Genomic DNA, 27,350 nt, shown 5'->3' with positions numbered 1-27,350 from the left:
GCAGTGGGAAAGTGGGGGTGATCGACTGCTGTTGCATTAGCAGTCTGACCCGCTGAACCCTAAGTACCTAGGTATAAGCTGAGACATTAGTGGACAGTGGCGTCCATCCACAGGTCCCAATACCATGGAGAGTCATTGACGATGATGTCAATTGTCTCTTATCAGATCCATTGCATTCACAATTGGATGTTGGGGCAAGAAATGACTTTTCTGAATAGTTGAATCAAGCTAATGTCTCTAAAGTGAAGTAATTTTGTCCACAGCCTAGTCTAAATAATGCTTGCCCCTGTTCTATAGAGAATTGTTATTATATCAGATTACTCCGTAAACGCCAGTATATGCAACCATCTATCGCCAACCTATACCATCCCCTGACCTATACAGAGAAACCGTCTTTCTCCTAGGCGTTGACTTCAGCAAACCATGTTCGTAAGAGACCAGCCAGGGCGCTTGGCAGCTCTTCAAGATGATGAACGATTAGGTAGTACTGGAATGGGAACGTGTCCAAATATCTTTCGATGACGACTTTGCTTTCTCCACCGTCCCGAACAAACTTGGCCTCCTTCAGCTCAAGTACGCTGTCTCCCTTCTTCTTGCCCGTATCATCCATGATGATAAACACAATCATGATGCGCTCCTCCATCGCCTCTCGCAGCATTCGGCGGATGCCCTCGTGGGCTGATGAAGGCGTAAGACCGTCAGAGAGAATCAGTGCCAATTGCCAGAGATCCGAGTTGCCGCTGCCCTGTTGCCGTGCAAGTCTGAACGTTTCAATGGTTCGTTGGATGAGAAGTGCAATATCGGTACGATCTTGAGAAAAGTTGAACTTCTGCAACACCTTGGCTCCAGCATCTGCAGCAAAAGGCTCGGTTAAGCCATGGGCTGTGAAAACATCACTTCCAAAGCCCATGACGCCAACCTGGCCAGCTTCCAGCATGGTAAGAGATCGTGATACCATGACGAGAGACTCCATGGCCAGAGTACCTGATGATGTTTCGCCCATACTCTTACTATCATCCACACAAAGCAGTATCTGGTAGGTACGTTTGGTCGGGATGCTGCGTCGCATCCAGATCTTATCTCGCTTATAGCTCGATGCAATGTAAGGGATGATGCGTTTGATGTTGAGTCGTTTTCCTGTACGGAAAGCTCCCGAGAGTTTGGTTGATTGTGAAGGGGTAAGGATAAGTCGGAGTTGGGATGTCAAAGCCAGAGAGAGTGAATGTGTTTTGGTCTGGAATTCAGTCCACTGTTGCATCGACTCGCCAAAATCTCGGAGTGGCCGTTCTTCATCCGAGATGTGAGTTGAAGAGAGTTGAGTCCATGTCTCCTGAATCTCGACCTCATCTTCCTGTTCATCCAATTGCGCCTCCTGATCTGAAGGACTGATCTCACGGTCATAGTTGCCTTGACGTGTCTTGACCCCTGAGCGCGTTTCGTCCTGGTCATTATCTGCATCTTGCTTGCTGGCATCTGGCGCCTCTCCCGAATCAGCAGTGTCCATCTTATCAGTATCCTGCTCAGTCTCTTCTTTATCATCGTCCATCAGGCGGCTTGTAGGATCTTGCCTCTCCTCATCGATAGCCATAGACTCGTCGATGGGCTGTACTTGCTCATCATCCGCAGTTCCCATGGCTTGGGTGTCTGTAGCAGTCTCATCGTCCTGTAGGTGCTGGAATTCCTTACGGCCTTGATCAGCGCCTGGGTCTTGTGGTGCGTTTTGTTCATTGGCGTCTGAAGACTCAGCGTCCTTGATGTCTTCCTGCTGTCGATGCCAGCGTTCAAGTGCATCGCCGAGCTTCTTAAATGGATCACTGCGTGCCGAATCCGCCTTTTCCTGTTCCTGTTCGGCCCTATCCATTATCTCCTTGGACTGCGAAGTTGATCCCTTGTTCCCTGCGCTTGTGTCCTGATCCGCGGCTCCCTCTCCCATCTCGCCATCCTCCTGCTGGGCAGCGTTGCTTTGGAAGTTATCGTCGACATCCATCGAGTCAGCATTCTGATCCTGGCCGGAACTCTTGACATCGCTTGGTGCAGCATTGTCGGTATCCGCGGTAGCGTTATCTTGAGGCGGTTGATTCTGATCTGTAGCATCCTCCTGGTCCTTGTCCTCTTCGTCTTCCTCAGGTTTGGCCTCCTCGTCGATTTCATCCTTGCCGCCGGCCTTTTCTTCTGGCATCTCTTCATCTTCCTGGATTTCGGCCTCTTCTCCGGCCTCTTCTTGAAGCTGGGCTTGGGCCGCAGCGTCATCTGATCCATCTTCCTCCTCATTACTCATCTCCTGGTCCTCTCCCTCCTTCTTCTCTTCTTCGATATCCGAAAGACCATCCAAGTCATCGCTATCTGACGCCGACTCATGATCGTCATCAAGATCCAACTCCATATCCTCAGGGAGCGCCAGTGTATCATTCTCTTGGGCGGTTTGATCTTGCTTATTCATTTCCTCCTGGGTTTTGACTTCTTCTTCTTCGGCACCAGCTTCATCTTCCTCTGCGTCTTGTTCACCAGAGTCGTCAACATCTGGCTGCTCCTCGCCCTCTTGTTTCTTTGCATCTTCATCTGCTGCCATCTGCTCATCGTCCTTCTTCTGGCCCTTGGCCTTTTCACCTTGCTGGTCTTTGTCGGCTTTTTCTTCATCCTCTCCATCCCACATCTTCTCGTCAACGGCAGTGGGATCTAGGTCATCGACCTCTCCAGCTTCTTCATCCATATCGTTCTCTTCCTCCTCTTCATCTCCATTCTTCGAACCCTCATCATCATCATCGGCCCCATCGACACTGCCCATGTCTCCTTCAAGCTCCTCATCGGCCATATCCACCGCATCTTTTTCATCTTCCATTTCGCCGTTCTCCTCCTTGTTGGCTTCTTGGGCAAGCTCGGACAAGTCCTCATCAGGCTGGATGTCCTTGCTGATGTCTTCAGCACCTTCACCATCACCAAGACCAGTTCCAGACTCCACTTTACCAGATTCACCAGATGTTTCATCAGACTTTTCTTGTGGTGTACAGAACCCTTGAGAGGAAATTTGAGTGAACGTCTTGGTCATGCTATAGGACATATGTGCTATGGCGCTGTGTATGTCGATAACTTGCATCAAGGTCTGCTGAGCGAGATTAACATACTCATTCAGGACAGGACATGCGATCGTCATGAGACTCATGGCCGCCTGGCTGAGATTCGGTTCTTCGAGATGAATCTGCTTCAGCATCTTGATACAGCTGGCCACACTCCTCTCGATCTCAGCAATACGGAGTTTGGTAAAGAGATTTACGAAGCCGTCGGCGTGAGTGGTGAGCCAAGCAGGTTCGCCCTCTTTGTGATTAATTCCCTTTGCGGCCTTCTTCACGCTCTCCATCGCGACTAGGATTTTGTCGCAAAGTGTCGAGACAGCATTTGCAAAAGTGGTTATCTCCATGTCGTCGGATGTAAGGCTAGGTGCGGCTTCATTTGTAATCTTGGTCCAGCCAACAATCTGGACAAGAATGAAAGAGAGTTCCGGCTGCTCCGTATTCAATTCTTCGAGGTTGGCGCGGAAACTAGCCAATTCACTCGAGAAATTCGTCTCAGCACGAGCAGCTGCTTCGGAAGACACACCATCTGGAAGCTGGCCGAACCCAACATTCAAAGTATGGAGAGACTCGAATCGCCCGTGCCACGACTTCAGCTGTTCTATAGCCGCAGTGTGCTTCATTTCCCCCAGCTTCTCATGGATTTCAATCAAATGAATGGCATGCTGGAGAATCTGAACAAGCCAAGGGACAAGGCGTTTCCAGTCGGAGACTGCTGTCTTACGAATGAGAAGTCCATGCTCATGAGAAAGTCCAAGGCGGTTGAATTGCGCTGTCGATTGTTCAAGAACCGATAAAAGGGAGGCACCAGATGTGATCGAATATCTCTGAGTCAGTAAAAGGTTGAGCATTCCTTCAACAAATCCAGCACTTCGCGCAACCTCGGCACTGGTAAGATCCTCAGAATGATCTCGAGAAGCAGCCCTGACCTTGGGGGCTAGATCGAGAATCTTGTGCAAGTGATAGTCCATGGCTTCGGCAGAATTGTTCGAAGGAAGTTGCACAGGCTGCATTGACGACAACACAACTGATAGTGATGCCTGCTCCGCAAGCTTGTCCTGTCCTAGGTTGTGCTTGAAACCCATTTGCCGAAGATCGCGCAGGGTATCTGCAAACAGTTTCCTCTTTCTTGTCTTCAAGTGCTTGACTTGGTCCTTGTTCTCATCGGTCAAAAATGGTGGTGTCTCTTTGCGAAGTTCCGTCATTGACTCGCTCAAGCTAGAGACGTAGTCATCAACAATTTGAGGTACCTGGCTTGTCATTTCTGGATGGTCTGAGATCTTTCGCATGACAGAGACAGTTTTAGAGACGTTAGCAAGTCGCTTGTGGCCATCGGTCCACCCTGGCAGAGCGTTGTTAAGCTTAGAAAACACGTCCGCAGAAACATCCGTAATAGGAGATTTATCTCCTACATAATTTGCGTGGTGGACATCTTGATCAGGTAAACCTTGTTCAATAATTTGTTTTGCTTCCTGACCAAGAACACCGCGAAACTTTCTGATGATTCGGAAAAGTTTCTGGTGAGACTTGCGAGCACTTTCCCGAAGTGCATTGATATTTGTGTCTTTCCAGCTAGCCATCAGCAGTACGTCCTTCATCTTCTTCTCAATGGGAAGGCGTCCTTTGTAGATAGTTTCATCCATAATCTTCTCGTAGCGGGAATAGTACTGGATGAAGTTGGACAACGCATGCAAAATAAGTTGAAGTACTGGGTAATCTTCAGTCAATAGCTTGAGATGGCTCTGAAGTTGACGCAGCAATGCCAACCGAGCTCCATATTGCCCAACTATTGCTGTCGAGAAGTACATCTCCAGACTTGAGATGAGAGAAGAAGCATATTCCTCCAACTCGTTGGGGACCTCGACCAAAGACAGAGGCACAGCGATAACAACTTGATAAGCAACGAACCACCAAGAATAAGCATCGTCTTGACACTTCTTCTGTTCCATATCGAAGAGATTGGCCCAAGTTGAGAGTTCCAGTCGTCGCCAGCGGATGACCGTATCCGTAAGCAGGTTGTGAAGAGTAAGAACACCATATATTTTGCTAGCCCAGCCGCCGAATTGCCATTCGTATACGTGGCTGTGGAGGTATTCAACCTTAGGAAGAATCTTGGCCAAAGGTTCGGTATAAACAAGTTCGAGGACCTGTTCGCAAGCATGAATGACATCAGCCAAGGGTTGCATATGTCCGATTTCGTCGACCATTTGCAGCTCCCGGAACCGAGACTTTATTTTGTGCATGAGGACAACGAGCTGGCGGGCTTCAGGAACGTTGGCATCTGTGTAGAAGTTGTAGGATTTGTCCACAGTGTGTGATACGAGAGAATCAAGCTTGTCATTCAGGAAGAACATGGTTCCGGCCAACATCTTGCTTGTCAGACTACGGTCAATGTTCTTGTGGTCGATGGTTTCTGAAGTAATCCTATCTCCCACAGATTTACAGGCATCCTTTAAAGCCGTAGTAGCTTGCGGTGGGTTGAGAAAGAGACTCTTGTGAATTTCGGCCACTCGAAGCGACTGATTCCGGACTTCATCCGGCTTCTTGTTGGTTGGGACATTCGCGGTTTCGTCATCGTCGAAAGTCGGAAACAGCTCATTGAACTCCTCGGCATCAACTTGCTCCTCGTCTTCCAGGGAACCTCGAAAGCGATACAGACTCCCCTTGGCGGTTTGTTCTTTGCGGTCTGCTTCAAGTCGCTTAGTCCATTCGTCAAACAAACTGTGGAAACTTCTGAACACCATCTCGCGGGCTTGTTGTTCGATATTGTCGATGCCTTCAATGCTAGCAACTACTGACATGTAGTTGAGAAACTCAAATGTTCTGGACGAGAATTGGCCATCCGTTTGATTCCACATACTACCACCAAAGAAAGGAGTGACCTCGAGAAGCTGGTAAGAAGCGGGTGCCAGGCTATGGGCTGAAGCAGCGTCACAAAGGGAGAGCCCTATCATGAGGCAACGAAGCAGGTTTGACGTAGGCCGAGTCATGTCTTGATATGCCTCAAAACGAGCAGAAAGTCGATCCAAGAGTCTGAGAACATTTTCCCTGACAAGCTGCAACTCCTCGGTTGCTCGGGCCGGATCTTTGTCGAGAATTTCAAGTGCCGAGGACAATGTAGGACCTGTAACTGCCTTTAGAACGTTTGAGAACTCAGCATGGAGGCGGTTTAACTCTGATTGATCTGGTCTGTAGATAGGGCGGGCCTCTTCGGGGAGGGGGCCTAAGGCAGCAGACTCTGCTTCGAGCAATCGAATGCGTTCATTCGTGTCTTGCCCAGTAAAAAGCTTTTCGAAGGTCCTCAGCGACTCTGTTCCCATATTGAGGGCAGCATGCATCTCTTGAAGGAATTCGCGCTCCATCTTGGGTCGGCTTTGCGGATCAAAAATGCGGTCCGGAACGTACAGCTTGACGGTTCCGATGCTGAAGTGAATCCATGCAAAAGCCGAGAGTTGGGCCTCTCGTTGAATATCGTATTGTAGAGTTGCAAGAGCCTTAAGAGCCGGGATGAGATGCTCGACTGCAATTTCGCGGAAGTGGTCTGTCTCGATTCGGGACGCCAGATCATCAAAAGCACGAGAGCTGTGGGCAAGGTCTTGGGAAGCCAGCTGGGCGGCCTCAATAACAGCATGCTTGAGACTCTGGTTATGGGCGCTGAAAACTTCGAGGACAAGCTGGGACAGAACATTGTTGAGCCGTGTCAGAGGGTTTGCCACCACATCCGCACTCAGTTTCATGATCTGTCGGCCGGCGATTGGAAGCTCGGCTTCAAGAAGAGCCAATGAGCCAAGATTGACGGATCCTAGGCTTTGCAGCTTATACCAAAGACGAGTAACAAATTTGCCATCCCAAGAGAATTTGTTCTGGTAAACCAGGTTCTCCACCGATTGAAGAAGCGCGGCTTGACGATTAGAGCTGGCCAGCATCATTCCTGCCTGTGTAGGTATATCAGACAACACTTGTAGCTCTGTGTCGCCTGAGGGCAGAGATTTGAGCATTGAAACCTGGCGGAGTGTTTCAAACTCTTCCATCATGAAAGGCTTACGTTCAACTTCGTCGACCCCGATTCGACTCTCCAGAGACTGAATTTCAGTAGTAAGGTCCTGTAGGAGGCTGTCGACATTAGGAGCGTCCTCACGGAGAATTCCAGAAGCCTTTTCCAGTGTAGCCATAGCTTTTGTGAGATCAGGAATTGATGCTCCAGCCTTCCATCGCAATGAATCGAATCTTGAGCCTAGTTTCTCGAGTTCTATTGTGCGATCCAGAATCATCTTTGTAGGCAAAGGAGTAGGTCTGAAAATGTGCCAAAGCAACTCCATGCTTAGACCAGTCGATAATTTGAAACCAGCAGTAAAGTCTTTGCTCAGCCGCTCGATGAGCAGAGAGACAAATTCTTTTTCTTGGGACCCAATCGATGCATCCAAATGTTTTTGAAGGAAGTTTGCACCTTGAGCAAGGTGTGCTTGAAATTTTGCTTCGTCAAAGTCGGTTTCAATACCAAGACGGACGGTCCTCTTGAGATAGCACACGATGCCCCTCACGATGCGGACTCGCTCCATCCATGTTTCGAACGACTCAAATTTGAAGCCGAGCCATTCCTTTGCCGTGTTGATTGCAGACAGCAAGAAGGAAGCTAGCTTAACGGTGGCATCCTTAGACACAGCGGCGACGCGGTCACTTATCAGTGATCTTTGGAGTCGGTTAAGAGCAGTCAACTTATTGACCTGAGCCTGACATCGCTGGTCCTCAATTGAATTCTGCAGGCGATTGAGTTCATGATAAAACTCCAAGCATGCACCAAGCCATCGTGCTTGGTCTGGTGCAGATAAAAGCTGGGCGATAGGGAAGTTGTTTAGAGGATGCAATGGTTGCGCAGGTTTGAGTCCCTCAGGAATGGGCAAAGAGCTATATAGATGAGAAATCCCATTGACACCATCAGTCCCATTACTTGAGTTCAGGAAGCTGAGCAATTCGGTCACTGCAGAGCTTAATGCCCTCCTGTGTGTGTCATGGTTGGATAGAGTGCCCGTAAACCGAGGCAAAACAGACAAATCAGTAATCGAGAGTGTCTCAAGAGCCCGCTCGATGACCTCAACAGATCCCCCAGTGTTAGAAACAGTATCGGAAATCTGGCGGGAAATGTTGTATCTTTGAAGGCTACTCTCCACACTCACAACGCGGTGGTAAGAGGGGTCAAGGGATGGTGGTGGTGTGTGAATGTGAATTTCAACAGCGCGGTTTCTCATCGCGCGGGAGAGTTCGCCGTAGCGTGGGTCCATCGTCAAGAAGATCCTGAAGTCTGGATGAGGGCGTACGACTCTTGGCTCTCCACCAGGTCCGCAATGCTCATTGATACTCAGAAATCCATTCGGTTCGAGGAGAGAATTCAATCGATCCAGTACTGAGGCGTTACACATATTCGCGTTATCAAGAACCAACCATTGACCTAACTGTAGGGCCTTGACGATAACACCATCCAGCCATTCAAAACGGGGGTTCTCTAGCACTAAAGAATGCTGGAGGGGGATAAGCGCCTTTGACAATGCAGTTGCCACCTCAGAGTCTGCAGGTACACTGCCAAGTAGGTGTTCTACAGAGGTGGTGATCGGGGGAAGGGAGTCAACGTCGCCAGTAAATCCATCGAGCAAATGAAGTAGATGAAGGGCTCCGATGGGGATATCATCAGGCACGGCCGACATGATAGTGTTTCGAAGATCCAGCTGAAGGGCCCGGAGTGCCGCGTTGACCTCCCGGAGAGGGTCCGCCTGCTCGAAGCCACCGACAAGATCCATCGTATCGATGTCGGCGTTCATTGGAAACACCACAAGTGACTTTCCGGCCAACGCCGCAACATGTTCCAGAAGAACGGTTTTGCCATAGCCTGACGGACTGCTCAAGATACAGGGAACATTCTGTTTGACGCAAATCATGATTGATTCAAGCTCAGGCAGCCGAGGGACAATATCAATATTGGGAAGTCGTTCTGGCTGTGAATGAGGGTGTCTGTCAAGTAGTGCCAAACCAACTTGTCCGAACATTGGGTTAATATCATGGTACAAGCTATGTTGTCGTGGCAAAGACCCAGAGATAAGAGTAAAGAGGTTGTTGACCTCCTCACGATCTCGCTCCGTTCTAAAACGTTGTCGCACAATAATATCGAGGAAGTCATCAGCGTAGGCGTTCTGAAGCAGTGGATCAGGCGAGTCTAGAAGTTTTAACCAGCGAAGCACATCGCGTAAGTTGAATTCCCAAGGGCTCCCTTGAGCTCCGAATGACTTCTCAACTGCAAGCTTGTGATCCAGCTGAGACACAAATTGGATAAGTTGGCTGATCACTGATGGAGAGATCTTGGGGTGGTTGTGTGCTGCGATCAAGTTCAGATCATCGTCCGAGAAGACGTCGGCGTACACAACGATAAAACGATTAACGAAGGAGGCGGGCAATCCCTTCCGGCCACCGCCTTGATGGTGAGGGTTTTGAGCTGCAAACAGGCGGAAGTCTGGATGACGTTTGAAGACTTGGTCCAACTCGGAGATGTAAACTTCACCTCGGTGATCGAGACAGGCGTTCAACCCTTCCAGAACAGACTGAGAAGCAAGGTTCATTTCGTCCAAGAGTACCCATTCGCCCTTCTGCATAGCCTGCAGGAACGGCGCGTCTCTCCAGGCAAAATTACCAGCCTCTGCTCCTTCGACTGGAACGTCTGTACCAAATAAATCCATCAAATCGGTCTGGTCAGACAAATTGATTCTGGTCAATGGCTGCCCACATGCCTGAGAAAGGGCGGCAACCAGAGTCGTCTTTCCTACACCAGGGCTACCTTCGAGAAGAATTGGTTTCTGCATTTGCAGTGCACGAAGGACTCGCATAGCGTTCAGACGAGTGGTAGGCGCATGGAAAGCGAAGCCAGGATCAGCGACGCCTGTGGAAGCACGGGGTATGCTGAAGTGTCCAATTGTCAGAGAACTATCATCCATGGAGAGCTCCGGATGAGTTTCGTAAACGCCAGACACATCCTTGCCGATGAGTTCGCTTAGCTTGTCAAGGCACTTCTGTCGCTGTTGACCAAGAGACTTGGGATCCGTGGCTAGAAGAGCAGAAGGGTTCGCACCGATGCTGTCAATAAAGATTGTAGAGGCACCATGAACCAATGAAACAATAGGCTCGTCGGACTGAAAGGTATTAATAAACTGTACCCAGACGAGAATTTCTCTGACGGAGAATGGTGCTGAAGCCATAGATCTGAAGGTATCGCTGAACCAAGCAGCGAATTTGACCACAATTTCAACCAGTTGCTTAGAGTCACCGTGAAGCTTTGTCTTAACAATCTCATAGATATCCTCGGTCTGAGACAAAGCTGGAACCCAGATCTCAGTGAATCGGTTTCGCAGCGCGGGCGACAGTTCTTTCTTTCCGAAGTCGCCACCAGGATTCATAGTAGCGAAGAACTGGAAGCCATCTGCTCCGACGACAAAAGAGTTGTCTATTCCCTTCTCGGCCAAAAGAAGTGTCCTCGAGGGCTCGAGTACAGAGTTCAGACGCTCCAATACTGAGTCATCGGCCAAGGAAATCTCATCCAAGAGGAAGAAATGGCCTTCTCGCATGGCCTCAACCAAGCTTCCGTCCGCCCATTCAAACAGAGCCTTGCTTCGCGTCTCATGTGCAGTGATACGTTGTTTCACCTCTTGAGGAATGTCGTTGCTGACTGAAAGATCCAGTGCTTTGTATCGATCAAGACGATCTTCTACGGAGCCAGAGACTTCCAATCCGAGGCTTTGCAGAACCGACTTCAAATCCACATCCAAAGCATCGACAATAGCTCCACGATTACGGACAGGTCTTTGTGAACCAATCAAATCACCAGTCTCAGTATTCTGGTGAGCGTTGACGATATGAAGCTCTTTCTTCAATGCCTCCGCAAGCAATTGAACAACTGTCGTCTTTCCACAGCCTGTCTCACCAACCAGAAGGACGGGTTCATTGTTGCGCAACGCCCGAGAGACAAGAACATAAAGTCGGCGCATCGCATGCGTCCATACCACGCCTTGACTGTTGGGTTTGCTGGTGAACTGCTTCAGCTCAGGGGCCACTGTAGCGGAATACAGGTCTTGGGGATTAATCTTCACTTTGAAGACCTTTTCAATGACCTCCTTAACTGCGATACGCTCCTCTTCGTTACGGACTCTTTCGGCCAATAGCATAAATCCATGAGCAGCAATCTCCTCGCGGGTATCAGCTTCTCGCAATGCCCAGCGAAACAAATCACGAAGTGTCGCAAAACTGTCCTTCTGCTCGAATAATCGACTGGTTTGGCGAAGCCTGGAGAGTTCCTTATAGACATTGACAATTCTTCGGCAATCCGGAGGAGAGGTGTTGCGGCTTCGTTGCTGAAGGATAAACTCCAACTCGTCTTCGGGAATATCATCAAAGTGTAATTCCAAGAATCGATTACGGAACGCTCTTGAGAGCACCTTTCTTCCGCCGTAAAGACCAGGAGGGTTTTGAGTAGCAAACAGGATGAAGTTCTCGTGAGGTTTGACAATTTCTTGTGTTTCGGGGATCAGAAGTTCACGGTTGTCATCCAAAAGACGATTCAAGGCCTCGAGGACATCAGTCGGTGCTAAATTCAGCTCATCAAGTACGATCCAGTGACCTTGGCGCATTGCTTGAACGAGAATGCCTTCTTGGAAACGCAGCTTCCCATCAGAACCTGAGATGTAGGTGCCCAGGTATTCTTGAAGATCGGTGTGTTCGTGGTTGTTGATTCGCACGAACTTGTTACCAGTGAAGTTTGCGAGGTACTCAATCATACTCGTCTTTCCGGCAGAAGTAGGGCCTTGAATCAGAATGGGGAAACGTCTTGTAGAAGTGGCTCGGACAAGGTTCAGGAGGTTGCGTTCAACGTAAGGGGTAATGATATAGTCTTCCCGCTCAATAGGGGTTTCGCTGCCCTGGAACAGCCAGTATTGTCTGTCTCTGTTCTTGTTCTTGAACCGGACATATTGCTTTCCGTCATTTGGGTGTTTGGGGGCCTGGGAAAGTAGAGACTGGGGGTTTCCATGTTTCTCGAAAAGGTGGTGGGATATTAGGGGAACAAGCATCTTTTCAGACTCTCGGTCAAGGAGGGTAAGGAAGCCCATCGAGAAACCCTCATACAAAGCTCTTCGAACACCATAGTAGGGGGCGATGGTGTTCACATAGCTAAGAACTCGTGTGAGGGTTCGAAGACTGAAATGAGGTACTTCGTTCGCGCCATCGACTAACCGTTTCTCCTGAGCTAGTCGCTTGGTGTTGATATATAGACGGGCAATATCATCTGCCGCTTGATCATTCTTGCTGTTGCTGCTTCCCAGGTATGTCTTGATGATTGTCAGAAGATCCTTAAGGTCTTTATCAGGACTGGAAACATAGACTTCAGTAAATCTGGAGCGAATGCCCACTGGGAGGTCGCGTTTTCCGATATCGGTTGCAGGATTCATCGCACCGAAAATGCGGAAGTTTGGATGTGCTTCAATTTTCTCAATCTCGCCAGTTTCGGAGAGTAAAATGGATGGTCTTTCGTCAGGTCCGGTCAGGAGATCCGCGATACTCTCAAGCGTGTCAGGCGACGCGAGATTTATCTCATCAAGAAGAACCCAGTCACCGTTACGCACAGCCTTGACTAAATTCCCCTCCATGAAAGAGAAAGCAAAGCTGCCTGAACCTCCAGAGATCTGTACATCAAACTGCTCAAGATTACGAGCAAACATATCCCATCTTGGACGTAGATCGAGCAGGGTCTGGAGCTTTGACTGAGTTTTTCGACGTTTTGTCGGTTGCTCGTCTTCATTCCTGATCTCTGCTTGTTCGGTTTGAACTCTTTCGAGCTCTTTGACGATCTTGTTGAACATTTTAGGAGCTTCCTTCCACAGCTTTGACACCCTTGACCACTGCCCCTTGGCAAAACACTTGCCAACTTGTTCAAGATACTTCTGATTCTTTGACGCGGAAATACCTGTCGCCGAGAAAAGGTCTTCAAACTCTTCCTTCAGAGGCATCGCCAACGTCCGAGTGTTGACTGGCTTGAAGCCACCGAGAAGATCGCCGACTTCACTCTGCTGGGACAAGTTGACAGCAATAAGCTTATGGCCCAAAGACTCAGCCAATTGCTGTACAACAGTTGTTTTACCGATACCGGTTTCTCCCACAAGAAGGACAGGTTCATTTAGCTTGACAGCTACGGCAATCTGTTCCAACAGCTTCTTGGCATGCGCTGTGCTAGCGAAGGGTCGTTTGGATTTCTGAACTCGGTTCGATTGTTTCTTCTTCCGTAACACAGCACGTCCAATGCTGAACTGGTTATCACTCTCGTTCAGATTGGGTATGTGTGTAGTGAAGTAGTGCTCTGCTAATTCCTTGGGTAATTGCATCTCCTCAGCAATCGCAATGATGAGCTGTTTGCCAATTTCAGGATCAGGGCAACTTCCAACAAAGCAATCAACAGCTTCCAAGAACATCTGATCACTCGTTGTCTTGGTGATTGGCTCTTCTCCCGTCTTTGACCCAGCAGCGACCAAGCATTCGCGCAACCTTCGGCACCATTTGAGCAGATCTCGCAATGTCACTTGACGGTCCATAATATTTCGGCCTCGTGCCAAAGCGCCTGGCGTGGAGCCAAGACGACACAAACGAGCATACACTGCCAGAATGCTAGGAATAAACTTTCGCAAGATGGGGTACGTCTGGGCCACAACATCCTCCAGTTCAGACGCTGCGAGGGCCTGTGTACTCAGAGTTTGCCAGAAACGAATGCCAACCAGGCTTGGCAGATTCTCTCGGCCATTCATTCCCCTGGACGTTCGCACAGTTGCAAAAAGTCGGAAAGTGCTGGCTGCTCGTATTCTTTCGCCTCGGCTTGGGATGAGGAGTTCCTTTCTTTCGATCAGGGGTAGCAGCGTGCTAAGGACCTCAGTCGGCGCCCGATCAAGGTCTTCCACCAATACCCATCGACCTTCCCTCACGGCTGTTGTCAACACACCGGGCCTCCATTGAAAGCTACCGGGCTTCGAGTCAGTCGAGTATAGCCCAATAAGCATTTTCGCGTCCGTTTGTTCATTGAGGTGCAATGTGACCATGTTAGAATACATGCCGAGTTGCTTGGCTATTTCGTGAACAAGGGCCGTCTTTCCAACGCCAGGAAGACCATATAACATTACTGGGTCAGATTCACGGAGCATAGTCGCTAATCGCTCCAAATTTGAGACGGTCGTGGGGGTGAGGACAAGGTTGGAGGGTTCTCCGGTTGGACCTAGGGGTCTGGGCAGGATAACGTTGCCATAACAGACGACGTAAGGAGTGAGGGTTTGCGCGAGCGGAGAATCATCTGTTGCGGCCTCGTGGGCGACCTGCACTTCTTCGCGCAGGGCCAGGAAAGACTTCACTCGAGACTGTTCGTACAGCGAAAGGAATCCATAATCAATCGATCGACCGTCGAAGTCTGCGAGGATAGCCTCACTCTTGCCAATATGTTCCTGAATAAGAGATTCAAGCTTCCAATCGGACCCATGGAGGAGTTGGATAAAAATTCGAGTCGCAAGATAACGCACAGCTCTGCTTTCATGCTTAAACAAGGTCTGCATCAAGGCAGCGGATGTCAATGGGCCAAAATTGCGCGAATCGAAACTGATTAACCTCCAAACAACAAGGAGGCTCTGTAAGAGGATCTCTCCATCCTGTTCCATGGCATTCTGGTCTAACCGTAAGGGTGGGAGTCGGAGAGAGGGTGAATTCGTCGTTTGTTCGGGAGTAGAGGAGGCGTATTCAATAAATGTTGAAAGGTAAGGAGCAAAGGGTAGAATTCGGGCTAACGCTGAGTATATTCGTATGCGCTGTTGTCCATTTCCGGGGTTGAGAATCCATCGAGCACAAATGTCTGGGAAAACATGCTCGAAATGCGCAAAGATACGCTCTGTAAGTGGCGGGCAAAGAGCCGCCTCTGCAACAGCATCTAGCAGTTTCGTCGAGGACTGGTCTTGGATAATGGCCAGTATTTCTGCTGGCAGATGTTCCAATACAGTCGCATCCGCAAGGAGCGACCTCCTCTGCCGCGAGACATCAATCATTGCCATGATTGCGCTCTCTGTTGACGAAATTTCGGCTGTCGATGGTTTGTGGTGCTTCCAAGCTAAACCTGAGAACTGCTCTCTTGAACTTTTTTTTCGTTATCTTATCAGCCACTACAAGGTCAGTACGCTAATCTGCTTTAGTTCTGAACCTGGCGTATGTGGATTGATTTGACACTTCATTCTCTAATCAATCCGCCTGAACGTCGATTATTCTTGTTATATTTACAGTAAAACTTGGTAATTTGAGAAGATGTGTCTTGCATCTTTGCGAGATTGGCCGTAATTTATCGCAATATAATTCCGTCGATCCTCTCGCCTAGACACCTATCTCGCCTATATCCTCCACCGGAATGCTAACGCCCTTTGCCTACCAGGCTGGGTCAATCAATAACGTTTCAACAACCACATCATATCGTTTGAGCTTGTATACTTGACGACTTCTAGCATTTACTTCTTCCATGCCTCGACCCATGCAAGTTTCAACAATGTGCATAGTCGGATGGAATGCTTCAATTCAAGGATGCAATGGTTCGATGTAAGTGAAGCCCCAATTATACACGTGATACGGCCGCTAGCCCGCCAAACCATCGAGACAGCTCGAAAAACTTCAAGACGCTTCCTCAGACGCCCGCACGCGACGACTCTTCGAATTGAGCAACCCCCAGCCAACCGCAATCACAAAAATGGCCATGTCTTGTCGGTACGCCGCCCAGAGCTGTGCTCGCCACCTCCGATCCGCTCGCGCTGCCCGGGCACCCACACAGTTCGTCCGAATCTCAGCTGCCTCGAGGAGATGGAACTCAACCGAGGCCGCTCCTGCCAACCCCAAGATCGAAGCCATTGTCGATCAGATCAGCCAGCTTACTCTCTTGGAGACTGCTGACCTTGTTTCAAGCCTCAAGGTTAGTGAGGACAATAACCGGGCTTCAATTGAACCTTGGAGGGGTTATTTTGTCGCCGTATAATTGCTAACTGGAACCTTTCGATAGACCAAGCTCAACATTCCCGATATGCCCATAGGCGGCTTTGCTGCTGCTGCTCCCGCTGCTGCCCCTGCCCCCGCCGAAGAAGCCGAGGAGGCTGCTCCTGCTGCCGCCGAGAAGACACTCTTCACCCTCAAGTTGCAAGGGTTCGATGCCCCATCCAAGGCCAAGGTTATCAAGGAGATCAAGAACATGCTCGGTCTGAGCTTGGTGGATAGCAAGAAGTTCGTCGAGAGTGCGCCCAAGATGATGAAGGAGAACGTCCCGAAAGAAGATGCTGAGAAGATTATCGCCGCCATGAAGGAGCTGGGCGCCACTGTGGTTATGGAGTAAAATGGTTGGATCTCTGGGGCACAACGACTGGCGACTTGGCACGATAGATGGCTGGATTGCATGTGTAAAAACATCTGTACTAGTATCTAACAATATGTACCCTTAGAAAGGCTCATTTAGCGATGGGTTCTTTTTAATTATGATATCATATTGAACAAATGTATTGTTCACCTACATACGACCTCAATTCTCATGGCAGGTCGATCTGAAACCTCGCTACGCTAGCCAGCCATGCCGAAAACGACGGGTATCAATACTTTTCTCTCAATCCCAATTCGAGCCCAGAACCGAACGCCGACAAATATCCATAACAATGCAAGATGATTCGGTTCCATTTAGTGACGGTTGCCGTTCGCTGCTCCATGATGATGCTGGCAATTAGACTGAATCTCCATCTCTTTTTGAAAGTCATCCAGCTCTTCGGTGAGCAGACGGTCGTCGTCTTCTCCAAAGTCGCTCGTTTCCTCCCACAGTCTGTCCATCTCAGCGTTCTCGGCTTTGGGGACTGCCCAAATGCTTTCGCGCTCACGCTTGTGGCGCTCGCGGTCCTCCTCGATTCGTTGCTCAATTTGACGTTTGTCAAGCTGGTGTGACGTGCTCCGTCGACCTGGCTTAGGTATGGTTTGTGAAGGGGGCATGTCTGTCATCTCGACATCTCCATTTGGTGAAGCTAGGCCTAGGTCTTCGACATTTGTCTCACGTTCTTTGATGACATCTTCGATCTGACTGACTGCTTGCGGCTCCAGGTACCCTTTTCCTTGAAGACCCTGCAAGACCTGCACCGACATGTGAGCCACAGGTTCTAGAACAAATCTGGAGTTGCGCCATGATGCGGGGATCAACTCACCTTTCGGACCACTTTGACGTTGGCAGCACCTGACCCATCATCCGGGGCAACAGCATCAACGACACGGATAATGTCCCGTTGCATCATTCGAATGTAGTCGGGGTGTCCGTCACGTTGCGCCATATCTAGGAAGTGCTCGATAAAGTACATGATATTGGCACGTATGTTCATATTGTTCTGCTATCTTGTGTCAATGCCGAGTCCACTGAGATGAAATGGTCCGACTTACTCGTTCAAGCTGTTCCAGGATGCACGAATGCAAGTCCTCATCCATATCTCTGAATCTAAGCGCATATTGTGCGGCTTTCTGAGCAGATGTAACTGACGCGTTGAGATGTTGAAGCTGTGAGGTGAAGCGCATTCGCACTTCAAATGGGTCGGCCATATTGAGAACGCTGTGAGTTGGTTGTGCAAAATGGAAAACCTCAAAGCGATATACTATCGGAAGGCCGGAAGACTTGAGAAACCAACCACGGCTTGAGAGTATCACAGCCAAAGCCAGCAAGAAAGAACACCAAAAGGCTTTGGTATAAGGTCGCTACAGTATGTAAATTGTTTAGCTGAATTAGGTGGTAGGTGAGAAGCCCAGATAATTTGTTGATGAGGTTGATAGTGGGTCTGCAAGGGAAAGGAGCTGTGCCACGTTGTGGCCGTGCTGAGGAGCGAATTTGAGATCTTGAAACCGGCGGGAATAACCAGGTCTCACCGTCCCGCAATATTTCTTCTTCTTTTCCAGCTTCATCCCTCCTTCACACGAAAGGAATCGATCCGGCCCGGACAAGCCGAAGGTGTATCGCATGAGTCTAACCATAAGAGGATCCCGGTGAAGACCTGTCGCGTGTGAAGGTCTTCTGGTGAAGCCCTGAAGCATGCTCAGGGGCGTCAGATTCACGAATTACCTCACTTCACAGGGGTTCACTTACACGGTCCAGGCTAGGCTTTGGGCTTGTCTGGAAGAAGTCGGAACCCAACGGGAGGGCACTGACGGTCTTCATCTCCTGACATGGTGAGACTTTGCCTGTCGGCAATTTGCTTCGTCTCTTTTCTCGGTGAATAGCACCCGTTTGGAGAGTTTGTACATAGAAACATCAACGGGCGTGAGTCTCAAACTTACCCCTTATTTTCGACGTATTCCGTTTTTGCTTCGTCTTGACTGTGTGGCCAGGATGCGCATTGGGCAGCAAAAGCACTTTACTTTACGTTACCTGGTAAAGTTCAATCTTTTGCGCGCATTTGCTTCTCAGTAAACAGGTAGCATTTGTTTATAAGTAGAATTTTTCCGCATAAATATGCTCTCTTCCTCCATTTCCCCAGCTTTTTAGTTATCTTTCTTATTTTCAATTCCCGTTTTCCCCCCATTGCTTCCTCCACTAAACCACTTGGGCCCCGTCCTTGACTCAGGTAGCATCTCCTCTATATCAAAGTTTTCCCCTCCATATAAAACTTTTGGATAACAAGTGGTTTTTTTTTTCTTTCGTTTACTGCAAACATCATGTCTCCCAACACAATGGCTCTCACGCCTTATGGCTCAAACGGCAGTACAGACCTCACAATGGCTGTTCTTGGTTGTGGTAAGTCGACAGAAATACCCTTGGCACCAGATGCGGATCGTCGTTCTTTTGAGGACGATGCTATATATTTCTGCGGGTGTTTTATTACGCAGTTTTCATCTGCTAACAAATCCAAGGAACCATGGGAGTTGCTATCCTCAGTGGTATCTTAAACTCACTCGCTGAGATGCAAGGACCTAAGCCCCTCCAGTCCCTCCCCAGATCAGGAACCTCAACTCCTGGCGACGAGGTGCCTGAACGACTACCTTCACGCTTCGTTGCCAGCGTTGCTACTGCTGCGGGCGCTAAGCGTGTCAAGGGCGCTCTCTGGGAGCATTCTTCCATTCTCAAGGTTGTCCACAACGACAACATTGGTGCCGTTCAGCAGGCTGAGGTTGTTCTGCTCACTTGCAAGCCATGGATGGTTAAAGAGATCCTTAGCGAGCCTGGTATTTCAAAAGCTCTGCACGGCAAACTTCTTGTCAGCGTTTGTGCTGGTATCACAGTAGAGGACATCGAAATCGCTCTCCACGGCGCTGTACCCTCCAAGGACCCAGAGGAGGATGGTCGATGCCGCATTGTCCGGGCCATGTGCAACACAGCTGCCGTGATCCGTGAATCGATGACTGTTATCGCTTCTCCTAGTTCTCCCCTCGACCATGCCACTGAGAGCCTTGTTACCTGGATCTTCAGGCGCATTGGTGACGTTGTCTACCTTCCCACGCGACATATGGATGCCTCGACAGCTCTGTGTGCTTCAGGTCCCGCTTTCTTCGCCCTGGTGCTAGAAGCTGCCATTGATGGCGCTGTTGCTATGGGCATTCCCCGTGCCGATGCTCAGCGCATGGCTACTCAGTCTATGAGAGGTACTGCTGGTCTTGTCCAAAATGGCGAGCACCCTGCTCTTCTCCGGGAGAAGGTTTGTACATCCGGTGGCTGCACTATTGGTGGTGTCTTGGTTCTTGAAGAGGGCAGAGTCCGTGGCTCCGTCTCAAGAGCTGTACGTGAGGCCGCTGTTGTGGCCGGTCAGATTGGAAAGGGGGCTGACGGTGTAAATGGCACCAGGTTTCCCGGTGCACGTTATGAATGAATGGATCATGACCACGATGATCGGTCAGAACTTCCCAGGAAGTCCTGGCAACCATCATATTCATGTTCCCTGCCTATCTCAGACCCCGAGGTAGTCTCGGACTTTCAATCACTGGAATCAGTCTACGAACCAAAACTAGAGCCCAAAGAGGTCGAGGACATGGCAAGGGAAAGAATACAAAATCCTAGTATCTTCTTCTATCTTATCTTAGACTCGATAGTACTTGGCAGTTCTTGCTGCAGACCTTTGGGGGGTAATTATTCTCGCCTCTGTTAAGATAATCGGCTTGTTTGTTTGCATGGCATGGCATGGCACAGCATAGGTTAAGTACACCGGATATAGGTGTAATGGTTTGATTCATACACAAGATCATACATTTTTCTCCGTCCATTATTCCCAACGCCTAGCTAATCCGTTCATTCGGTTAAGCCTCAAGAAATTAAAATACATAAACACCTAAGAATTCTCAACGCGAGCTTTCTTGCTACCGGTATCCTGCTCGGTTTCCTCTGTGTCCAGCTTTCGCTTGCCATTCGCTATTGATTGGCTTTGAGAGTGCTTCGCTGAGCGTTCCAAGGCAGACAGGATACGCGCATACTCTAGTCCAACACCCTGCAGAGTGTCATCAAGCTTGTCAACGCGCTCATGAGGTTCGATTTGAGATAGGACATCTTTGTTGTGACGGTACAGTCGCTGTTTAACAATCAGACTCCAGACCTTGCCCTGGTGCTTGTCGGCTTGTGTAGCTTCTGGCATGTCTCCATCAATGTCCATTGTTGGTCGTACTGATTTGGGAAGTTGAGACATGAGGTGCATTTCCAGGACCCGACCAAACTGGCGAGGTGCAATCTTAGCCTGAAGTCGAATAGTCTCAAGCTTGTCACTGCCAACAATCAGTTTTGGCAGAGTTCCCTTCCTAGGAATGGCAACTTCTGTATCAAGTCGCAGGTCGTTGAACTCGGGCATCGTGCGGAGGAATTGCAAATCGCAGATGTCTCGCAAGTCATCGAAGGCTTCGTTTGGGTCCTCCACAGTGAACTCATACGTCTGTGGAATCTTATGGTAGTGCTCGAAGATGGTCTTGTAGAGTCGTGCTCCGTTGCCTTTGCCCTGAAAAGGGGGTAAAATAACGAATTGAGATAGTCTTGTTCGGGAGGGTAACTCGGCGAGGTCCACCTCACCATTTGGCAGCTCCCACTCATCGCTTCGAGGCGATGCTGGGGGCGTGGGCGGCTGGAAATAGTAAAATCGGTAGATGGTTGAGTAGCCTACAAACACATACGAGGTCTTGTCCGCCACCTTTCGCTTCTGATAAAGGGCAAAGAATGTCCATCGATCGGCATCAGATAGATCAAGCTCTGTTGAGTCCATCTCGGGATCTTGGCCGATATAAGTGCCGCCTTCGATGAAAAGAGGAACAAATATCTGCAGGCGGCTGTTGAGTTGCTTGATAGCTGGGTCGGCGAGATTTCCGCGCCAGATTTCGTACTCGCCATCAGGACTATCGAAGGTCGCATGAAGGGTTCCGGACGGTACCCAGTTATCGCCCATTAGCTTGGAGCTCTCTTCGAAATCGCTTGCTGTGGCAAAGGCGACTAGGTGCTGTTAGTATTTCTTGTTGCGCGTTCAAGGAAGAGTTACATACTCTTAGGCAAATGATTGCCTTCCTTGAGAATAGCTGCCACATCTGTAGGCTCAGGTCCTCCAACAACCTTGAACTTCTTGCTGTAGGATGTCTTCAAGTGCGGTCGCATATCGTTAGCGCGAAACCGCAGGCTGACCTTGAGATCTTTGTAGCCAAAGATCTGTTCTTCCTCGCCGAAAATCGAGTATGTGTGTCGAGGGTTAAATGTAGCAAGATGTTGAAGGCCAGATTCGGAGGGAGACACCAGGCTGATATGAATCGCCTCGTTGGCGTTGGCAAGCCCTTCAATAAACGTGTCAGTATTTGGCAAATCAAGTTGTGACAGCCGCCAGACTTACACTCTTCGACGTTTGCCATTTTTTGTGCTTGCTCTTAACGAAAGCAAGAGTAAATCGTCGATCAGAAACACAATGCGACCTAGTGCAACGAAGTCCTGAAAAAGATGGGAATCCAAGTCGCGATGCGCTCGAGTTGTGAATGGTTGTCGTTGTCTGGGTGAAGGGGTCCACCGAAACGCGACTTTACGCGATTCAATTAAATGCGTCTGGGCCAAGGAGATGCGCCAACGCCAGTCAGATTTCGCGCCCAATTTTCCAGGCCAATCTACCCCAAAACCGGGTGTGTGCCTCATGGGGGAAATGACGTAAGATATTGCCAATACGTACCCTCAGGCTAAGTCCGAACGGTCCGTGTACCCCTGGCTATCGCATGTCACTCAAGTCTCAGTCAATCAAACCAAACCATCTTTAGAACTTGGACTTTCGCTTCGACCTTATCCTTACAAATTTGTGCGCCATGCGCTTCGACTCTTTGAAATGTTACACGTAACAAGCAGTTCGTCGCCGGTTGGCTCTGCCATCTTCTCGTGCATCGCTTTAGTTGTCATATCCCTCGTCGTTCTCCTTATTTTACGATACTATCTCCCGCTACGAACGACACCAGCCTTTTATCTCATTCCCATCTTCTTCGCCTTATGGCTACCAACCATTGTCGTGATCCTCGTTCCGGTCGATCTTGCCTCGAGCGCAGTTACTGGTGATGAAGAGTCAAGGGGAATATGGCTCCCTGAGCGAGTCATACTTGTTTCATGGCGCATTTCATATTGGTTGACATTTGCATTGACATGGTATGATGATTTGGTGCACTGCATCGCGGTGGAGACTAACGAGTATATACAGGTTTATTCTTCCAATCCTTGCCGAATACTCCGACTCTGGATACCGAGAACCATACGACAAGTTCATGTACTCGGTTCGTAGCAATGCCCAGTTTCACGCCATCGTCTTAGGTTTTGGTTTCGTCGGGCTCATTTACTATGTCATCTCCTCCGGCTTCTCCTTCAAGGTCGACGTTATTAAGGGAACTATTATGGCTCTCGCATACTGTTGGGGATTAATTCTCGCCATCTACCTCATGGGTCACGGTTTAGTATCGATACCTCGACGATTCATGCGCGGCGCAAGCATCAGTGGACGACTACGACGACTCCAGAGCAAGGCGCCCAAGGTTTACGAAGAGATGGAGGACTCGATTACCAAACTTGAGGATATTGAGGTTCAGGTTGCGGAGCTTGGCCGACGCAAGACAGGAAGCGCAAACACATACCGAGACTGGATCGAAGAACTGCAAGAAATGGCCAATCTTCCTGAGTCGCAACCCCGAGGCACCCGATTTGGTTCCAGCTCCGATAACAATATTATCCCACATGTCATCACCGAAAAGTATCTTGCCGATCTCACTAGGAAGTATGTGCGCGCCAGACACGCTCGATCTCGATATGTCAACGCTTGGAGTGACCTCGTTCAAGAAGCTGCCGAAACGCAAGCGATCCTGGACTCGGCAGCATCGAAAAAGCTCGACTTTGGCGAAGTGTCACCTCATGCAACCTTTTGGGAAAAGACCGCCATCCTGACACCATATACTCGATACCTCTACTATTACCAAATCTTGCCTTATGCTCAAGTCCTTCTCGGTTTATCCTTGGCAGCAGCCTCGGCTTGTATCGTCTGGTCTGAGGTCGTCAAGTTTGCATTCCCCAAGCTTTCTATCATCAGATTAACTGTGGTTCATCATTGGGTTGGCGATAAGCCTGAGGTCGGCTTCGCTGGACAGGCCATCTCGTCATTCTGGATCTGCTACATGTGTGCAGCGGCACTTATTTCGATGACCGAGGTCAAAGTCTGGCGAGGCCGGGCCCTTGTTCGACGAAACACCGCTCATGAGTCCGCTTTTTGGTATGCGATGCAGGTGGCCAAACTGACTATTCCTATCTCTTACAACTTTATCACCTTCCTTTCGAGCCAGGTCTACAACAAGACTGTCTTTTATCACTTTCTTGGACAGCTCATCGACTTTACGCCACTAGGTCGTTATTTTGACGACCTGTTTCCTGTGGTCGTCCTATTCCCTGTGTTTGCTACCCTTTTTGGCATTTACGGTCGAGTCAAACGAATCTTTGTTGGTATGGATGTAATGGACGACGAAGAAGAGAATGGCACCACTTATGGTACCGGATCCTGGCGGGAAGGCCGAGATCTCATCTCTCGTGAACTAGGTGGAAACACCCTCTTTCATCGCAGAGAAGATGCACTTGCTAGAATAGGGGCTGCTGGAACAGTTGGTGGTAGATCTGCTCCAATTTTGTCTATACCATCCGCCCATGGCGCCGCTTCTTCTCCTGCTCGGTCTCCAGCTCGAGGTCCAGCTGCGAATGCCCGCCGTGGCCCAGAACATCGCTATGGTGCAAACTGGAACGACGAGCCGCCGGAAGACGATAACCTCTTTACCATCATCGGTCACCGTATGAAAAACACCATGGATGGTATCGAAGCCCCTAAATGGTTTAACGATATCAAGAAGCCAAAGTGGATGGGTGGCGACGATGATACTGCAGGTGCTGGATCATCAAGCTCGGGACCTGATTTCCGTAGATGGTTTGGTGGTTCTAGCGAAGGCCAGATTCGTATCTAGCAACATCATTTCTATACATTGGCGGCGCAAGGTCTTTTGGGGAAAAGCAAGAACTCTTTGATTTTTATTATGCTTTTGTACTGTCTTATCTTCCCTACTAAAGTCGGTATGGATAAACCGTCGTGGAGTTGAAGGACTAATTAGGGTTTTATTGACGTGTTCATGCGTGAGTCGTTTCTTATTGTAAGTCGGACATGAGGAAACGGACTGGATGCTACCTGGATATCATGGAGGCAGCTATTGATCCTGTCATAAGACGCTCATATTTTAACGTATCGTATTTATATACGCAAATACATATATATATATATAATGCATCGCGTTCGTCAAACTTGGTTTTATCTATGAAGTGAAGTCGTCCATATCGTCGCAAATGGCGTCATTGTGTTCATGAGTCGTAAATCTCGTTGTGGCCAAGAATTTCCATAATGGCATCAAAATTTCAAGCAATGGCTTCCTCTTCCTCATGGCTTCGGGGGTGGGCTGACAGTGTTCCAGGTATTGGCTTTACTCATTGTCCGCTTCCTAAGGGCAAACATGATCTCCTTTTCCATCTTGTCGATATTCTTCTCCAGGTCTGCGTCGTCCTTTTTGTGCTGCTCTTGGCGACGTTTGTCGATAAACGTCCAGGCTCCGACTATCAGCGCCGTTACGGGAACCGTTATGGCAAAGTACACCCAAAGCTCAACAGAAATGACAGGGTCGGCATCTGCGTCAGCAAATTAGCAACGCCAATAGATAATGGAGAACCATAGCAAACCTTTTCCAAAGTCAAAGAATGTCATGCTGAATACGGATGCGAGATATGTCCCGGGTAAAAATAGGGCACCCATGAGCGACAATGTCTTCATAGCCGTACTGTCTCGCTTACTAGCATGGGCTATTCGCCTCTGCTCTCCTGCAATTTCAAGGTTCAGTCTCGCTTCACGCTGTGACATGATATTATAGAGCTATTCAAGAATCAGTAACATCCTGTGATGAGTTTGAGGGTGACTGACCGCTTCCCGCTGAACCTTGAGTCTCTCGAGAGTTGTATGAATGTAATTCTCCAAGCCTTTGAGCTTGACTTTGTAAAAGTCCAAACGAGATGCCATACTTCGATGCAATTTTTGAATTTCCTTGCGGTGCTTTCTTTCAGCTTCAATTTGCTCCTCGGCCGCAGGAGCCAGTGTCATCCAAGCGAAACGAAAGGTTTCCATGGCCTTTTCCATCTCTTTGACTAGTGCTTCATATGCTTGAGGTCGTTTCCACATGACATTGCCGTGGCACTCAACCAGATCACGACTTAGACCATCGATATCGATAAATCCGTTTTGAAAGTACTGTTCCTGCTCCTCAACTTCATTGCGCAAACTCACGGCATTTTCGAGACGGCGAAGCCAGTGCCGAGCCTTTCGTTGTTTCTCGTCATTTTCGGGAGATAGATCATACGTGAGGATGATGATGGGGAGTAACATGGGATGTCCAACTTGGTTAGCACATGCTTTGAGATGAGTCAAGGACTTTTCAACTTCTGAGCTGGGAGTGCCTTTGATGAAGCCGGTGGTGACCCCGGTCTTGAGGGAATGTGAGAGAAGCATCTCCCAGCCTCGTGTTCTCCCTTTCTTGAGAACATCTGATTTACGGTGGACAATTTCTGGTAAGATGTCAGGTGATGAAGTTCAGGAGCCCAGGGGGGGAAGAAACTCACGCAAATGGGGCTCGTCTTCATCCTGGTCGTGAGCAGACCAGAAAAAAGGACCAACTACTGAAGTCGTTTCGATTCCTCGATGTGGCAAGTTCAAGGTACGAACCATGGAACTGTATCTATCCGGCGGAAGTGAGATAACCTTTGGGAGAAACGTATCGGGATGCTTGGCGTTCTTTTGAACTCTTGGCGGCGGCGTCAGTGGGCTCTATCTCGATATTTTGCGACTTTGAATCTCACATTATTCGTACACCACTGAGAAGCTTGGTGCCAGACCTCAGATGATCTGGCGGCGCAAAGGCACCCTATCCTTGTCAATTGAGTCCTGTGATTTGAGATACTTTGCAGTTAAAAACATTGACTTACCCTTTGATGAAGAAAGTTGTCAAATTCATCATCGGGCAAGGGATGCTCCTCACAGACATCGTAGAACGGATCCTAGTGAGCGTATTAGCAAGCATTGTTCTTGATGTAAAGTCCATTCGAAGCATACCGAGTAATTGAAGACCTGGATGTAGCTGGTCTCTTCTTTGACAACGCGACACTGATCAACGTAATGTCGAAACAAATAGTCTTCCATTGCGACCGCGATGCAAGAACCCGAACTCAGATGCTGCGTGTGCGACAGATATAGAAGTATCTCTCCTGTAGGTATCCGGAGGGCGGGTGTTTTTTAGTTGATTGAAATAGATCTCTCACATGTCCTAAAAAAGCCACCTCCACCGGATTCGCTGCCCGTCTTGGTCCTTGCAGGTCGCTAGTCAAAGCTTGGCGGTGGGCTTTTTGGGGAACTCGATCGAGAGGTGAATGTACGACATGCTAAGAGAGAAGAAAACGTAGAAGCAGAAGAATCGGTGAGTTTATAGGTACTAGGCTAGTAGGTTATAACGATATGGCAGGGATTGTGACTACCCAGGTATTGGATGAGGCTGAATCAAATGTCAGCCAGGGTGACATCCATTGAATGAAGCAGGGACCGAGAAGTGGACAACGGTTCTGGCCTGTCGAAAATAAGGTCAATGATCAAATGAGTTAATTGAAAGGGGAAAGCCTTCGCTTGTCTTGTCAAAGCG

The 27,350-nt window shown here is 49.0% G+C and overlaps 7 protein-coding genes across 10 annotated transcripts; 3 read left to right on the top strand and 4 right to left on the bottom strand.

Annotated features, from left to right (window-relative positions):
- Positions 1 to 125: 125 nt before the first annotated feature.
- Positions 126 to 15,205, bottom strand: FOIG_05644 (uncharacterized protein). The gene has a single exon (XM_031204354.1). The coding sequence runs from the start codon at positions 15,173 to 15,175 to the stop codon at positions 401 to 403; it is 14,775 nt and encodes a 4,924-aa protein (XP_031066183.1). The 5' UTR covers positions 15,176 to 15,205; the 3' UTR covers positions 126 to 400.
- A 112-nt stretch (positions 15,206 to 15,317) lies between these two features.
- FOIG_05643 (uncharacterized protein) lies at positions 15,318 to 17,034 on the top strand. Its single transcript, XM_031204353.1, has 2 exons — positions 15,318 to 16,074; positions 16,162 to 17,034. Exons 1-2 carry the CDS (start codon positions 15,856 to 15,858, stop codon positions 16,486 to 16,488), a joined length of 546 nt encoding a protein of 181 aa, XP_031066182.1. The 5' UTR covers positions 15,318 to 15,855; the 3' UTR covers positions 16,489 to 17,034.
- FOIG_05642 (uncharacterized protein) lies at positions 16,539 to 18,040 on the bottom strand. Of its 2 annotated transcripts, none has more exons than XM_031204352.1 (3): positions 17,565 to 18,040; positions 17,336 to 17,512; positions 16,539 to 17,264 (listed from the first exon to the last, which is right to left on the bottom strand). In XM_031204352.1, exons 1-3 carry the CDS (start codon positions 17,718 to 17,720, stop codon positions 16,824 to 16,826), a joined length of 774 nt encoding a protein of 257 aa, XP_031066181.1. In that variant the 5' UTR covers positions 17,721 to 18,040; the 3' UTR covers positions 16,539 to 16,823. The 2 variants fall into 2 exon arrangements, with proteins under 2 accessions (XP_031066181.1, XP_031066180.1); XM_031204351.1 differs by having other exon boundaries at positions 17,336 to 17,515; positions 17,565 to 18,037.
- Positions 17,507 to 21,539, top strand: FOIG_05641 (pyrroline-5-carboxylate reductase). Of its 2 annotated transcripts, XM_031204349.1 has the most exons (3): positions 17,507 to 17,593; positions 17,679 to 18,906; positions 19,023 to 21,539. In XM_031204349.1, exons 2-3 carry the CDS (start codon positions 18,828 to 18,830, stop codon positions 19,973 to 19,975), a joined length of 1,032 nt encoding a protein of 343 aa, XP_031066178.1. In that variant the 5' UTR covers positions 17,507 to 17,593; positions 17,679 to 18,827; the 3' UTR covers positions 19,976 to 21,539. The 2 variants fall into 2 exon arrangements, with proteins under 2 accessions (XP_031066178.1, XP_031066179.1); XM_031204350.1 differs by having other exon boundaries at positions 17,507 to 18,906; positions 19,023 to 20,533.
- FOIG_05640 (histone acetyltransferase type B catalytic subunit) lies at positions 19,867 to 22,159 on the bottom strand. The gene is made up of 3 exons (XM_031204348.1): positions 21,959 to 22,159; positions 21,621 to 21,902; positions 19,867 to 21,570 (listed from the first exon to the last, which is right to left on the bottom strand). Exons 1-3 carry the CDS (start codon positions 21,975 to 21,977, stop codon positions 20,432 to 20,434), a joined length of 1,440 nt encoding a protein of 479 aa, XP_031066177.1. The 5' UTR covers positions 21,978 to 22,159; the 3' UTR covers positions 19,867 to 20,431.
- On the top strand, positions 22,112 to 25,320 carry FOIG_05639 (uncharacterized protein). Its single transcript, XM_031204347.1, has 2 exons — positions 22,112 to 22,746; positions 22,799 to 25,320. Exons 1-2 carry the CDS (start codon positions 22,436 to 22,438, stop codon positions 24,588 to 24,590), a joined length of 2,103 nt encoding a protein of 700 aa, XP_031066176.1. The 5' UTR covers positions 22,112 to 22,435; the 3' UTR covers positions 24,591 to 25,320.
- Positions 24,074 to 27,130, bottom strand: FOIG_05638 (uncharacterized protein). Of its 2 annotated transcripts, XM_031204345.1 has the most exons (7): positions 26,771 to 27,130; positions 26,644 to 26,715; positions 26,518 to 26,582; positions 26,281 to 26,462; positions 25,589 to 26,226; positions 25,351 to 25,540; positions 24,074 to 25,299 (listed from the first exon to the last, which is right to left on the bottom strand). In XM_031204345.1, exons 1-7 carry the CDS (start codon positions 26,855 to 26,857, stop codon positions 25,055 to 25,057), a joined length of 1,479 nt encoding a protein of 492 aa, XP_031066174.1. In that variant the 5' UTR covers positions 26,858 to 27,130; the 3' UTR covers positions 24,074 to 25,054. The 2 variants fall into 2 exon arrangements, with proteins under 2 accessions (XP_031066174.1, XP_031066175.1); XM_031204346.1 differs by lacking the exon at positions 26,518 to 26,582 and having other exon boundaries at positions 24,835 to 25,299; positions 26,771 to 27,107.
- Positions 27,131 to 27,350: the final 220 nt, after the last annotated feature.

This window comes from Fusarium odoratissimum (assembly GCF_000260195.1).
Source record: "Fusarium odoratissimum NRRL 54006 unplaced genomic scaffold supercont1.7, whole genome shotgun sequence".
Lineage (NCBI taxonomy): Eukaryota > Fungi > Ascomycota > Sordariomycetes > Hypocreales > Nectriaceae > Fusarium > Fusarium odoratissimum.
This window is presented reverse-complemented; position numbering and strand designations above follow the sequence as displayed.

Bases quoted from the DNA above. Each gene is read 5' to 3' on its own strand.
- FOIG_05639 (XM_031204347.1), top strand. From the start codon at position 22,436: ATGTTACACGTAACAAGCAGTTCGTCGCCGGTTGGCTCTGCCATCTTC. The intron at 22,747-22,798 runs GTATGATGATTT...GAGTATATACAG, and splicing joins TTGACATTTGCATTGACATG to GTTTATTCTTCCAATCCTTG.
- FOIG_05642 (XM_031204351.1), bottom strand. From the start codon at position 17,720: ATGGCCGACCCATTTGAAGTGCGAATGCGCTTCACCTCACAGCTTCAA. The intron at 17,516-17,564 runs GTAAGTCGGACC...GACACAAGATAG, and splicing joins TCCTGGAACAGCTTGAACGA to CAGAACAATATGAACATACG. The intron at 17,265-17,335 runs GTGAGTTGATCC...ATGTCGGTGCAG, and splicing joins ACGTCAAAGTGGTCCGAAAG to GTCTTGCAGGGTCTTCAAGG.
- FOIG_05640 (XM_031204348.1), bottom strand. The intron at 21,571-21,620 runs GTATGTAACTCT...AACAGCACCTAG, and splicing joins AGGCAATCATTTGCCTAAGA to TCGCCTTTGCCACAGCAAGC.
- FOIG_05643 (XM_031204353.1), top strand. From the start codon at position 15,856: ATGGCCATGTCTTGTCGGTACGCCGCCCAGAGCTGTGCTCGCCACCTC. The intron at 16,075-16,161 runs GTTAGTGAGGAC...ACCTTTCGATAG, and splicing joins ACCTTGTTTCAAGCCTCAAG to ACCAAGCTCAACATTCCCGA.
- FOIG_05641 (XM_031204349.1), top strand. From the start codon at position 18,828: ATGTCTCCCAACACAATGGCTCTCACGCCTTATGGCTCAAACGGCAGT. The intron at 18,907-19,022 runs GTAAGTCGACAG...AACAAATCCAAG, and splicing joins AATGGCTGTTCTTGGTTGTG to GAACCATGGGAGTTGCTATC.
- FOIG_05638 (XM_031204345.1), bottom strand. From the start codon at position 26,857: ATGGAAGACTATTTGTTTCGACATTACGTTGATCAGTGTCGCGTTGTC. The intron at 26,227-26,280 runs GTGAGTTTCTTC...ACATCTTACCAG, and splicing joins TGAAGACGAGCCCCATTTGC to AAATTGTCCACCGTAAATCA. The intron at 25,300-25,350 runs GTTTGCTATGGT...TTGCTGACGCAG, and splicing joins ATTCTTTGACTTTGGAAAAG to ATGCCGACCCTGTCATTTCT.
- FOIG_05644 (XM_031204354.1), bottom strand. From the start codon at position 15,175: ATGGCAATGATTGATGTCTCGCGGCAGAGGAGGTCGCTCCTTGCGGAT.